This window comes from Dipodomys merriami, unplaced genomic scaffold (assembly GCF_024711535.1).
Source record: "Dipodomys merriami isolate MVZ:Mamm:240054 unplaced genomic scaffold, mDipMer1.0.p SCAF_10, whole genome shotgun sequence".
Classification (NCBI taxonomy): Eukaryota; Metazoa; Chordata; class Mammalia; order Rodentia; family Heteromyidae; genus Dipodomys; species Dipodomys merriami.
The window spans coordinates 38,054,825-38,068,153 of NW_027202271.1; the positions used below are offsets into that span (position 1 = coordinate 38,054,825).

General features: G+C 33.7%; 1 protein-coding gene across 4 annotated transcripts in view; it reads left to right on the forward strand.

Annotated features, from left to right (window-relative positions):
- Window positions 1-13,329, forward strand: part of Tmtc2 (transmembrane O-mannosyltransferase targeting cadherins 2) — a 352,627-nt gene that overhangs the window by 240,337 nt on the left and 98,961 nt on the right. For all 4 annotated transcript variants that reach the window (XM_069989321.1, XM_069989349.1, XM_069989340.1 and 1 more), the window contains exon 8: window positions 6,127-6,248. In XM_069989321.1, the coding sequence (XP_069845422.1) occupies window positions 6,127-6,248 (122 nt within the window). The remainder of the gene's footprint in view (window positions 1-6,126; window positions 6,249-13,329) is intronic.

Below are 13,329 nucleotides of genomic sequence, written 5' to 3' on the forward strand. Positions count from 1 at the left end.
TACAATTAACCACCCAAAAGCTCAAAGTGGAAGTATGACTCTACTGGTATGTCACTAGCTTTGAGCACAAAAGGTCAGGGCCAGAGCCTAGTCCTTGAGTTCAAGCTCTAGGCACACCCCCAAAAAAGAAATAAGGAAAGATAGTAGAAAGATGAAATGAAGAAAGAGAGAGAGAAAGAAAAAATAAAAGGAAACAAGATGATTATTATTAAGGTATATTCAGCAGATACATGGAAAGTTGAGAGAATAAACAAACATAATACTGATCTGAATGTAAAGCTAAATTTAGGAAAACTTTTTAGAGTTTTATTTAAGAATATCAAAGAAGAACTGGAAGGAAGTGACATACTTTAGAGTAGCAAAATATTTTTATATAATTATTTTTCAAAATATTCATTAGATTCTTGGAAAACATTTAAATTTTGTCAACAGCTATTTAGATATGATGCAATTCAAGTAAAATTTTTTTCAAACTAAATTTCTAATTCCTACCGATTAGGAAACATGGGTAAATTAAATTTTAAAAATTACCGAGAAGGAAGAATCAGCACTTCTCAAGATATAGTCAAACTTGACTAGATCAACTAGATAATTAATAAGATGAAGATACTGTCTCTAGCTTATGAAATAAATAATTTCCCAGTGGTTTACATGAAGTAATTATCAATGTCCTTTTTAAAATGGAGTTATTTAGTCAATCTCGCATTTGCTTTATGAAAATATTGACATCCTTTTTTGTAATTGTCTAATATAAAATAGCTCTTTGAGGCTAAAATTAACATTCAAAACCAAGCTACCAGGATGGAGAGAATAGTTCAGTATAGAGCATTTACCTAGTATGCATGAGGGCCTGGGTTCCCACCTAAGAACACACATAAATTGAAACCAAGCTCAACAAAACCTAACAACAAACAAAAGTAACTGAGCTATCTAAACAGTTTTTGATGTATAATTACTCAATGCTATCTTATCATTATAATATAATTTTAACATGTAGTTGAAACATACCAATTTAATGTTATCTAAAAATTATTGGCAAAGGATCAAGAATTTTTTAAGAATCTTTTATCAGTTATATGAGTTGAATAAATGATAATCACTTTTGGTATGGGTGATGATGAAAGATTTTAAGAAAATAATCTATACTGAGTCTTAATATAATGTTATTTTTTACCTGTTCTGTTGCTTATTTGCAAGTTAGAGCTGTCCAGTAATTTGAAACATAAGAATCAGTGAGCTCTAGACTATTACATCATCAATAACCCAATATTTTTTCCTTCAGGAGTTAACCTTTGTCTGGTTATTTAGACTCAGGGCTTTTTAGGGAGGAAGAGTGACATTATTTGTTGTACATCTGAAACTGGTTTGTACCTGCCTCAAGCCAACCTAGAGACATCCAAATCCCTTTTGTCTGGGAGGGAATCGGAAATAAACCTGGGTGATGAACCCGATTGCTACATCATTGTGCAGAAAATCTCATTCTTATGAAAGTGACTTGATTATGTCATTTTATTTTTAGAGGAAGAGAAGGAAAAATGGTCATTATTGCTTCTTTCCTCCTGGGTACTATAAACATTGTTTTCTCTTCTTGTAAGTTAAGGAAAAAATACTGTACCAGAGAAAATGACTTAACCCTTCTCCTTCTATCCTATTTCTGACCAACTATCTTTGTTTCTTTGTTTGTTGAATTTACTAAACTTTCTTTTCCTATGGCCATTATCTTTCTGGTTTTTTTAAAATATGAATTTAATATTTTAATGAAGCTTGAAACAGTTCATATGCACCATTTCTTTCCTGACATAATTACACTGATGGCACTTACTGAAATTATTTTATTGCTTTAATGATTATTTCTGTTTTTTTTTTTTTTTTGTGGAACACATTCCAATAGAAAGAGCCAGAAAAAAATCTAATAGGAAATTCAAATTGGTGTTTGCTTGGTTTTGATCTTGAGGATATTAGTTAAGTTCAGTGAAATATAGCCACCTTGTTTATAAAATAAGACTGATGTTAATTACAGTGTAGTATCAATTCTAAAAATGTAAAGATAATTAAGGTGTTTGTATGTAGTCATTGAATAATAAGCCTCATGTGGTAGTTGGGAGGAAAAACACAACTTTAAAGCCATTCAATATCTTTAGGACATGATTATTAATTGTTCTTGTGAATGTCACTTCCCATTTCTGAACCTCCCCCTGCCTCTATGAAATGAGTATTCTAATCCTTCTTGTGGATTAGGAATGTGAAATGTATGGCTAATCTTGTATCATTGTTTCTTGAGGCCTTATTGATTTGCCTTTTTACCACATCCAATTTATCCATTATCATTTTATTGCATTTCAGGTTTTGCATCATGATTTTATTACTACTTATATACACTTTTTGGCATTAGAGTTAACCTTAGAACCAATGTACACCTTACATGCCACAAATTTCCCTTTTAGGAATTATGCTGCTTATTTGTAAGAAGCATCTTTGAAGGTCAACTATGTTTTATTATTACTCTTCCTGATTTCTTCAATTCAATAGATAAGCCCAGGGCAAAGTGAAAACCTGCTGGCCAATGTTTCACAGCTAGAGAACAATTTTAATTGAGTGGGAGAATATCATTTTCACAAGAGCTAGAAAATTGGAAGGTTTGATTATTTTCTACTAGCTGGTTGAGTCAATGTGTTTGAGGGCAGGTTGCCTTTCATTTAAATTTCAGCTTTATGATTTTGTATGTTTATGATTTTATGTTTCCTAGCTATACTCTTTCTCCTTGTGTTTTTTTTTAAACTGTACATCCCAGAGAGTTGTACTCCATTGTAATCAAGGAGATACATATATAAAGTTGCTAGAAAAAGACTGAAAATAGGTTTCATCTTGCAAATGTACTATGAACAGCTGGTTAGTGGTCGAGTGAGTCATGTGTAAAGACCCATATGAAACTACATGAGAAGAATTCTCTGTGCCTAATTGTGTAGGAAAAGAGGACTAGGGTGAGTAAGTTAGATATTTGCCATCTGTAGTTTGCTACCCTAATCGTAATGCACTCTTAAGGTATGACTGTGGTTGTCATAATTTATTATCAAAATACAGTGAGCAGGAGACATGACTCAAGTGGTAGAATGCTTGCTAGCACAGAGCCAAGTTTCAACCCCAAATAGTAGCATACAAACAAAAGACACCATGAGTGGTTATCCCAAGTTTCTCTCAGTGATAATAAATAGTCCTCACTTAGGCCAGTTTCTTTTTAAATCAATTTTCATATACTTGCCAAGATTCATGATTTCAATATTTTACATTCTATTTCTCTAAAGCAATCTTTATAAAGTTACTTGAGAGCTCTTGCTGAAGAAATTGGCCATTCATGAATTATTTAGCAAATTGATATTCCATTTCAAAATATGTTTTTATTAATAATGACAGATTTTTTTAGGTAGAATACAAGCAGTATTACTATCTAAAATGATTTTTAGATATAACAAGAGTAATGTAATAAAGATTTAAATTTCATAAGTACACTGGATTTGGGGTTTTGTACATTGAAGACTATTAACTCTAAAAAATGTGTTAATCTTTTATAAGCTAGAAGTCAAAGCTATTGAATTCTGTACTGTAAAGTGTTAAAATCTGACATAAAACGAGTATTTGAAAAAGTCACAAAGAATTCCAAGTTGATCCCAAAATAAAATCGAGAACACAAGCTATTTTATTTCTGGTTATATACTCCATTTGAGATAAATGTTTAGCTGTAGTCTATTGGAGATTGATTTTAATTTTTAAATCCTGTAGGTTTTCTGTATCTTTTCCCTTATCTAAATTATACCTAGTGTTTTACTACAAAGAAATGGTTCACTTTTCAGAAGAAAATTTACCATTTTCTGTAGTTAGAATTACATGATAGGGCTGGGAAGGTGGCTCAGTGGGAGAGTGCTTGCCTTATATGCATGAGGCTCTGGGTTCAATTCCTCAGCAACACATAAACAGAAAAGCCAGAAGTGGTGCTGTGGCTCAAGTGGTAGAGCACTAGCTTTGCACTGAAGAACTGAGGAACAGTGCTCAGGCCCAGAGTTCAGGCCCCACAACCTACTAAAAAAAAAAAAAAAGAATTACATGATAAATATAGCCAAAAAGGCTATCTGACAAGCTTATTAATTTTTAGAGGTCTTAAAAACAAGAAAAGTATTGCAGAAATTTAAAGATTAAAAAAAAAATCCATACCTAATTTTACATTTGACAACTAAAAGTTCTTTTGTGTATGCTATTTCAGCCTTTGGTCTTCAGCATTTTCTGCATCTTATTCTAAACAAGTGATTTCATCAAGCCAATTTCTAAAATGTGAACATGTTTTAAACTTTATGGAAATAAAACTTCAAACATCTCCCAACTATCATTTTTATGATACTATACTTCAAGGATTTTTGTTAGAAGTAGAAACATAGGCATTTGAATAGTCATAAAAGTTTGCAATTACATATTATTTATCTATACTATTTTTTTTTTTTACTCACTAGCCAAGCACAGGAGATTTGAAGGTCAGGACACTTCTCAACCCAGCTTATCAGACATACTAAGATTAGTATCAGTATCAATATTTATATTGATAGTACTGCACTAACTGAAAAAGACAATGATTTTTTAAGGGGATGATTTATTTCTTTGAAACAAGGATATACAACTATTGTAATTAAGTAATAGATTTAGAGAAAAAAAAACTACTGATTGTATTTCTAAATGGAACAATGTCATAGTTTTGGTTATTTAAGTTAGAGTAGTCTGTATATAAAATAAGACCCTAGTCTTGTTGTTCTGAACAGCACATATGTTTTCAGTGCTTATTAAAAACATAGTATTTAACTTAAAAATATAAGAAATCATCTTAAAATTTTTCTATCACTTGGATGTTCTATATTCTATTTTAAGGAAGAAAGGAATGATTATAAATGGTGATAAGCTGGTATTTTTTTTTCTCCTGCTTGACTGTTAACAAAACACAAATATGGTAGCTGAAATCTGTGTAATTTCAAAGTAATGACTAGTATCTGAAAGGCTCAAAGCATGCATTATACATGTTGAAAATGGCATTCTTGATCATTGACATGCACTTACTGGGTTTTCCAAGTGAAACTGGTAAATATTATTTACTACATTAGCCTGTAGAATGCAAAGTTAAATTTAATTAATTACAAAATTAACATTAAATTTCTGATTAAAATCTCTCCACTATATTTGTACCAAAGACATTTTTAATTCTTTCAATTAATCTTTCTTCTTCCACAAGGCTCTCTAACCTGGAAAGAAGGTAGGACTGTACACATTTCCATATAGTCCCCACATAAGCTTTTCACTCTACAAAAATTTCAATTTTCCTGAGAGAAATGACCACTTTCTATATTTGGAAATCTTTGTTCAACATGGCAGAATTCATAAGGGAGGAATTCATGCCATTAGTATAAAGATAACATAAAATTAGATTGCATGCTCAGACAAGAAGGCAGCATTTTATAAAGACTTGAAGTTTTAAAAGAATGACTAAATGTAAAGAGGAAAGAACTGAACAGGGAGAGGAACAAACTGACTCATCTTTGGAACAAATGGTCACCAAGGGCCTATTCTTATGATTCATATGCTGTAAGTTAAAAATTAAAGCTGCATTACTTTTGAAATTCTAAACACAAAATATTTCACTTTCTTTTCCAAACATGCTTTTTTCCATTTATAAAATAAAAATTATGATGTCATCTTTAGGCATCAAAATAAAAACATGTATGAAAGTATTTTTCTCAGTATCTGAAATTTTCACGGAATCTAAGCAGTATGATGGTTTTGTTGCGAGTACTGTTAGAAAGAAAATTGTTTATTTCCTTTTGCCTTCTTCATAGCTCATTGTTAACTGATACATTAAAGAGTACAAATTATGTATAAATATAAATATATATTTATGGGGATTGTATGATATTTTGATATTTGTCTACATTGTGTAATATTTAAATCAGGTTAAACAAAACTTTCTCCTCTAACACTTTTCATTTCAGCATGTTGAAAAAGCCCAGATGCCTTTCTTCTGGCTTTTTGAACTGTTAACTGTCATCATCCTACTGTGTTGTAGCCAAGGCTTGACCTTCATGGATTTCTTTCCAGGTGAAGCATACATGCGATTGAGCAAGCTCCCAGAAGCAGAGCATTGGTATATGGAGTCGCTGAGATCTAAGACTGATCACATCCCTGCTCATCTCACCTATGGGAAACTGCTGGCTCTAACAGTGAGTAATGACCTTCTTTGCACCTGAGAAATCTCACATGCACTGGGAATGGGTAGGGTCTGAGGTTCTGAGTTAACTGTGCTATATGAAGACTTAGCCATGGTAATTCAGTTAAAACCCTGTTCAGAAAATACAGAAAAAATGAATTACTTCATACTTGTTTAGTAGTTTAGCCTAGATCAAAAATGAGAGGTCATGATCATTGTTTGTAACTTAATGGGAAAAAAAGAACTACAAATATATGGTTGCATAATGACTTTGTCCAGATAGCAATGTTTGCATGAATGTTAAATTATATTTTAAATCAATGTTAGCACCAAATTGGCTCTAATTAGAATTAAGTTGTTTGTTTCAAATAACCAACATACAAACTTTGCATATGTTGGAATTCCTTCTAACCAATGTCATTCAGTATGAGCAGTGAAGCATTCCTTTGGCCACTCACTGTGTGACTAGAACTCTTGGAGAACATAGTCCATGGAAGTCATGTTACTGTAAAGCATAAAATGTTACCAGCTCGGTGATAGTGACTCACACCTGTAATCCTAACTACTCAGGAGGCTGCAAACTGAAGATCACAGTTCAAAATCAGTCAGGACAGGAAAGTCAATGATACTCTTATCTCCTGTTAACCACCAGAAAACTGTAAGTGGAGTTTTGGCTCAAAGTGGTATAGGGCTAGCCTTGAGCGAAAAGTTCACGGACAGTGCTCAAGCCCCATGATTGCCCACCCCCCTAAAAAAATTAATAAACTTAAACTTTAAAAAAACTTCATAAGAACTAAAAACCTAATAAATTAAAAGAACTGTAACAATTATTTTTCAGTGCTTTGTTGAACTCAAAAAATTAAATCCCACTACATAGAAATGAAATAATTAAAAGTCAGAACAATGAAGGCAAGTGTAGATGCACTGAGGTTGAGATTTTTATCAAGTATAAAAAGCAATGGAAAGGTGCTCATGTCATTGGTTCGGGACTAGAGGACAAAGCTTTGATCCAGTATAAGCCCAGGAATTAGATTCTTTTCAAAAACAAAACAAAACATCTGATTTATATCCTCAGTACAAGGATGACATAAAATAAGTTTGCATACTAGTACATGAAGACATGAGTATTTGCCTGTTTGAGGATGGGATCTGGAAGGAAAATGAATTTAGTCTCTGCTGGGACTATCTCAATCATCTTCCTTTTGAAGCTTTGGATTTCATTCTTAGGCCACATGGTCAGAGAAATTCTTTACCCCAGAAACTAAGTAAAAAAAAAAAAAATCAATCCATTAAACAGTATTGCTGAATATGTTTTTCCAATGAACAACAACAACAACAAAAATCTAGGAGTGACAGAATAAGGTACAAAAACCAGGGTGGACACAGAACCTTGATCAAAATAAGCTTTTGTTAAACAGAGGAAGCCTGGAAATTTTATTGGAGGATCTTAATCTTAATCTTTTCATATAGAAAAGCACTACTGGGCAGGCAGGTTCCTGAGCATGCTCAGTTAAGGAATACAAAGCTGAGAATGCCTAGTTTAAAGTCACAGTTCAGAAAGAGAAGCTGGCAGATACATTTTAGGGCATGCTCAGTTTGTATAATAAAGATGGTAGACAGGATTATCTTTAGGGGTGCTCAGCTTTTGTCATAAAGTTCCAGCTGTTTAAAAAAACAAAACAAATGGAAAAACTGGGAGAATGGGAGGGGATGGGTGACATTGTTCAAAAAGAAATTTACTCTTTACCTGACTTATGTAACTGTAACCACCCTTGTAATAACAATTAAAAAATTAAAAAAAAACAGGAAAGGACAGTTAAAGGTGAGTTAATAGCGGTGTTTGCTCCTAATGTACCTAATTCACTTAGTGACACACCATTTTATGAAATACATAAAAGACTGAGGAACAATTGCCACACAGGAACAGTCCTTTTGATGAGGAAGATGTCCAATGTAAAGGATTTTTAAAGTGAATGATGGCAGTATTATAACAAACTTATCAGAGCATAGGAAACCATAATCTAACACAGTACCATTTGGAATGCAGCACAAGGAAACATTCAACTTACTCAAAGAAATCTATAGCGTAAAATAGACTGAGGTTGCTGGCATATAACAAAGAGAATGAAAGATGTCAAATGGGGAGAGCATTCTATGAATTCAGAAGTGAAGATTTTTACTCCTATGCACAAAAATACCTGGAAGCAGATATCCGCCACAAAGCGGGGGCGTAGGCGGGAAGGAAATTTATAATGTAAACTAAGGGAATAGGTACAGTCCTGGAGTGAAGAATACTTTGACAGGGCAGATTTCACAGCAGCAGATTTGCATGTGGTTTGAGTGTGTCAGTGGCCCCTGGGGTGATGGTAAGAAAGGTCAGAATCTAGTATAAAACTAGGTCATGGGGACACTACTCTTAGCAGGGATGAATGCTGCTCTCACAAAACGAGCTCTTGTGAGATGGAGTTGTTCTACAAAGAATAAATATATTCCCTGAATCTCTCTGACTTCCCATCTTTCTGTGTGACCTCTGTCTTGCTTCTGATCCTACCATGATGCCATCCTTCATGTTATGATCTTGTTGGAAGACCCTCACCAGAACCAAGCAGATGATGGTGCTATGCTCTTAGCTCTCTAGAACTGTAAACTAAACATACTTCCTTTGTAAATTTCCAGCTTTGAGTATTGTGTCATAGGAAAACAGAAGCAAAAACAGACTAAGATGGAGAGTAAAAAGAGGATTGAGTGAAGTCTTCTCACAGAGTGCTCAGATTCCTGACATTTACCTAGTCTATGTAGAAGATCAACAACACAAGGTTTACCTCTTCCTTCTAGCATAATCTTTTCACCCTACTTTATTCCCCAAGAAATAATTGGATTCGTACCTACAGAAATGAAATTCATGGAAAGAAATATAATATTATCATGTATCTACATTTGGAAGGCCTCAGTCCACGACTGGTATCCCAAACCAGGCACCCCTAGTAGCTAGGAGTATAAACACAGAAGTATAAACACAGCTACCAGGAAGTCAGAGACAGGAGAATCACCAGACTTAGGCCAACCCAAGCAAAGAGAGCAAGACCTTGTCTCAAAAACAAAATACAAAGGACTAAGGACATGATAAAATGCTAGAGCTCTTGTATAACATGGAGGCTCTCAGTTCAATCCCCAGTACTGCAAATGAATAAATAAACGCAAGAAAGAAAGAAAAGGAAAGGAGGGGGGAAAGGAAGTACAAATGGAAGGAATAAATGTATTTCATATAGAAAGTCTGTCTATATATTAGGATCTGGTTTCATCTTCTATTAACTGTTAGTATCAGTGGACACCATAGGGGTTGCTAATCATATTTAAAAAGCTTGAAATGTGAATAATAGGAACTGCAAATGGTCATTAGAAGAAACAAGCTGGAAAGATCATTAAACCAATAATCATCCTTTGAGATAGTAGAGTAGCAATTTTTGAAGCAGAATGTCATGAAAAATACATAAGCACTCAAAATTGAAAGTTTAAGCCAGGCATGGATGGTTCATGCCTGTAATCCTAGCTAGCTAATCAGGATGCTGAGATCTGGGAATTGTGGTTCAAAGCTAGTCCTAGCAAAAAAAATCTATAAGATTATTATCTCCAATTAAACACCAAAAAGCTGAAAGTAGAGCTGTGGTTCAAATGGTAGAGTGCCACCCTTGAGTGAAAATGCTCAGGAGCAGCATCTAGGCCCTGAATTCAAGCTCCAGGGTCAGCACAAAAACCAACAAACAAAAAAACAAAAGGAATTTGGAATAAAAATAAGATAACACAAATAGTTCACTTAAAGAACGCATAAAGATTAATAAATCTTCTTACACATAAACAAAAACTTAAGGAAAAATAAAACTTACAGAAATAGAAATTATTTTAAAAAACAATATGGGGATTCAACAATTAATAGAGGTGGAGAAAGAAGAAACTCAGCACTAAAGCATACAAGTTATTCTTTAGACCATTTACAGTTTTCATAAACGCTTGCTTTCATCACCTAGAAGTATTCTTACCTCTGAAAACTTATTCCATAAATGGATGGCATGATAGTTATCACAACTACACATAAAAACAGAATTTTATTTTTATTTTTTTGCTACTATCGGGAGTTTCCTGTGGAATTCAAATGGAAATGTTTTAACTTAGATCATTTAAGGACCCTTTTCACAAAACAACTAGAAATGTTAATTCTGCCCCACTGAAAAAATAGGGAAAAGACAAAAACTGAAGGTTAGATGTGCCTAATTCTGCATATGCCTAGACCATGACACAGGATATAGAAACCATGTGTCCTTCTTTTTTTCTTTTGCATTTTTCAAGGCTGGATATTTTAAGTATCTTGAACTGAAAATAAGATTTTTAAAGGCTGCTTTATTCCTTTTAGAAGCTTTTTTTTCTTCCTTAACAAGATTTAAAAGTTTCACTTTACAGAAACATATGGTAAGGGAAGGAAAGACTCGTGTCTTACAATCCAACTTTTTAATTTTCCCCCCATCTAAGACTTTTATAGTTTCCGACTTGCTGATTAGATGAAATACAAACTCTATTATGGAATAGCTTAAACTCACAGTGCCAAAACACCACAGTCATCTTTAACAGTTTCATCCTAAATTATAAGATTTGGCAAATTTCTGACCCCAAAGGATTACTTCTGTCTACTTATGGGTTTGTTGGCCTGGTAACATGCCACTGACTTAACATGGGATTGACAAGGTGGAAAATGTCACACATTTCAATTTGTAAATGTTTTAAACATATTATAAAATGAAGTGGCATTGTAGGCCTTTTGTCAAAACTGGTCAAAGTAACACTTAAAACTATGGAACACATTAAATTGACTTGTAAGTATATTAGATTTAGATGGTAGCCTGCCATTTACAGAAGTATTCCATTAAAAAAATGTATTTACTCTATTGTTATTATAGAGGTAGTGAGAAGTCTTCCAATGCAGTTTTTTTCGTTGCAAATTTTGTTTTACAAATTTGTGTATTATTTATAGAATTTAAAGGGATATATTTCCCAGGATGCTTTGGCATATTCTACAGAGCATATCCATTTTTATTCCTCTGCCAAAAATATTCTTTTCTTTTCTCTGCCTCTTGAAATTTTATTTCCTTTGTGAAGTCTTGTCTGGCTCTCTTAGGAAGTTTTGTTTTTTCTCTGAACTTCCTGAGTACTATTGTCAATATCACTAATATAGTACATCTAAATTGAATGACACATATAAATCTGTCTTTTGACACTAGGCAAACAACAAGGAGTAAATCCTATTTATCTTTTTTTTTTTTTTAATTTTCAGTCTTGCTAACAATCCTTGACCCTTGTGAGATTTTCTTCTTACATGTATGTAAGAGTTGGTTATAGTGTTATTAAAGTTTGTCTTTGGAGCCCAATAATCATTACCACCTTAATCTCTTCATTTGGTTCACTCATGTATTTAGATTTACTATTCCGTGCTAAGCCTTATGTTAATCCTCAGTGATTGGTGCTATGGGATGAATGGGAGTGCATTACTCTACAGTGGGCACAGGGGAATCTTCCCACACATCCCAAGGAGAGGCAGAGTCAGGGAATGGGCATTTATAAAAGAAGAACCTGAATGTCAAAGATTTAAGGAATACTCCTGGAAATGAGTTATAAATTAAACAGGAAAATTAAATATAACCTTAAAGCTTTCAGAATTAGATGTCACTAGATTTATTCTACAGAAAATATTATAAGTGTATATTTCGTTTTCCTAATCTGTATGTTTGATTGAACTGATTGGAGATCCTTAAAAGTAAGTTAATATGCCTGCCTCCACCCATTTTTTGGGGGGGGGGTCCGGTCGTGGGCCTAGCGCTGTCCCTCAGCTCTTCAGCTCAAGGCTAGCGCTCTACCACTTGATCCACAGCACCACTTCCGGCTTTTTTCTTTTTGCTTATGTGGTGCTGAGGAATCGAACCCAGGGCCTCATGCATGCAAAGCAAACGCTCTACCACTGAGCCACCTTCCCAGCCCCAGCCTCCAACCCAATTTTTATAACTTAGTTTTACATTGCCTTTGTTGTTATTATTTTTGATGATGATTAAATGTATTTGTATAATAAGGTTTTATAGGTTAGAAACACAATTTTAGTCTTAGGCTATGTGTACCTTCTTTTGTTTTGTTTTGTTTGTTGTCCAAGACCTAAACTTGAACTCAGGACCTGATGATTTCACTCACTGGTTAGTGCTTTACCAACTAAGCCATACCTCCAACCCCTATTTTTATCATCTTAAATAAAAATTTTCCAGAGCACCTTGAGAAGTAGTCACTAGTAGCCTTTGTGTTTAACTATAGCTGGGCCCAAGTGACAACTCTCTAAAATATATAGAACTTTCATACCAATGCAACGTCCAATTAAAATAGGAAACAAGCTGAGTTTGAATTGCTCTGCTTAAAATGGTGATTTATTTCTTGTTTGAACTTTGTTACCTAGGGCTAATGTCATGAATTTAAAAATGGGCAAGCATTAAAGAAAGGAAGGAATAACATTTCATTTATTGCATTTCACATGATTTTCTAGTTGTTTTTAAAGGTTCCATAACTGGCTGAGCATGCTTAATTCAAATTTTTGTCTTTTTGACCTGTTCAGTTTGCAATTTTTGTAAGGCAGTAAAATTAATATCGATTTAAATTGTAATAAAAAATGAGTTTGGCCATTAGCTTATTTTCCAGATTTAGGTTAGTAGGAGAGAAAGAAAGATATTGGAGACTTTGACAGTAATATTTGCTACAGAAAACCTTTATTTTGGCTACTGCTTGGATGCACTAAGCCAGACTTCTGTGTCTAGCCAAAGTTAATTGGGCTACATAAAACTCCAGTTGTAAAAGTACTTGAGGTTTCACCGAAAATCCCCAACTCCAGGCTAAAATGGTGTCAGTGTAGTCTAACTAGAAGTTTCCATGGGTCTTTTGTAATTATTATTACTATGTTAAGTATGAGATTTTCTTTCTTTCTTTGCTATTTGGTTATCTCTAGAGCCGCATTCTTTCCATTTTCTATGCTGACCAGCATTTAAGTTTTACTGTCATATCTGCACAGCAGT